A 584-nucleotide genomic window follows, 5' to 3' on the forward strand; every position below is an offset into this window, starting at 1 on the left:
AAAATGGGTAAAATTTTGAAATATTTTGGGAAACATTGCCTGACTTAATTAATTTCTTATTCTCATAGGACTGGTTAGAAAAGAAAAATACGCATTTACATGAAATGAATAGAATTAAAAGGATTGAAAGTGAAAACCTCAGAATCCAGAATGAACAGGTATTATAAAATGGTGAAGAAAATAAAAAGCACTATGCACTTTCATATCTATGAATATGTAATTTATGTACATAAATTTTTAGCAGAAATTTGTATATAAAAGAATTAATTTTTTATTCTGTTATGTCATAAATTTTTACTTTGTTATACATAACAGCTTTTTTAAAAATAAACACTATGTTGTCTTAAATATAGGTAATTTTATTGTTATAAGAGAGCTCTGGTGGCTTAGTTTTAAGGAGTTGTGTTGCCAACCCAAAGGCATGTGGTTTTGAGTCCATCAGATGCTCTGTAGGAAAAAGAGGGGCCTTCTCCTTTTGTGCAGTTTACAGCCTCTGAAAACCCACTGGAGGTTCAGCTATCAGTTCTGACCCAGTAGTTCACAATAGTACATCACTATAAATGTTATTAAAGCAGAGACATTTA

At 30.3% G+C, this 584-nt stretch overlaps 1 protein-coding gene across 1 annotated transcript in view; it reads left to right on the forward strand.

The window, feature by feature from the left end:
- Window positions 1-584, forward strand: part of MAP9 (microtubule-associated protein 9) — a 48,412-nt gene that overhangs the window by 23,467 nt on the left and 24,361 nt on the right. Inside the window, exon 9 of the mRNA XM_006884492.1 lies at window positions 69-158. Within this exon, the coding sequence (XP_006884554.1) occupies window positions 69-158 (90 nt within the window). The remainder of the gene's footprint in view (window positions 1-68; window positions 159-584) is intronic.

Source organism: Elephantulus edwardii, unplaced genomic scaffold (genome assembly GCF_000299155.1).
Source record: "Elephantulus edwardii isolate Elephantulus edwardi_28Jun2011 unplaced genomic scaffold, EleEdw1.0 scaffold00034, whole genome shotgun sequence".
In the NCBI taxonomy this organism is placed as follows: domain Eukaryota; kingdom Metazoa; phylum Chordata; class Mammalia; order Macroscelidea; family Macroscelididae; genus Elephantulus; species Elephantulus edwardii.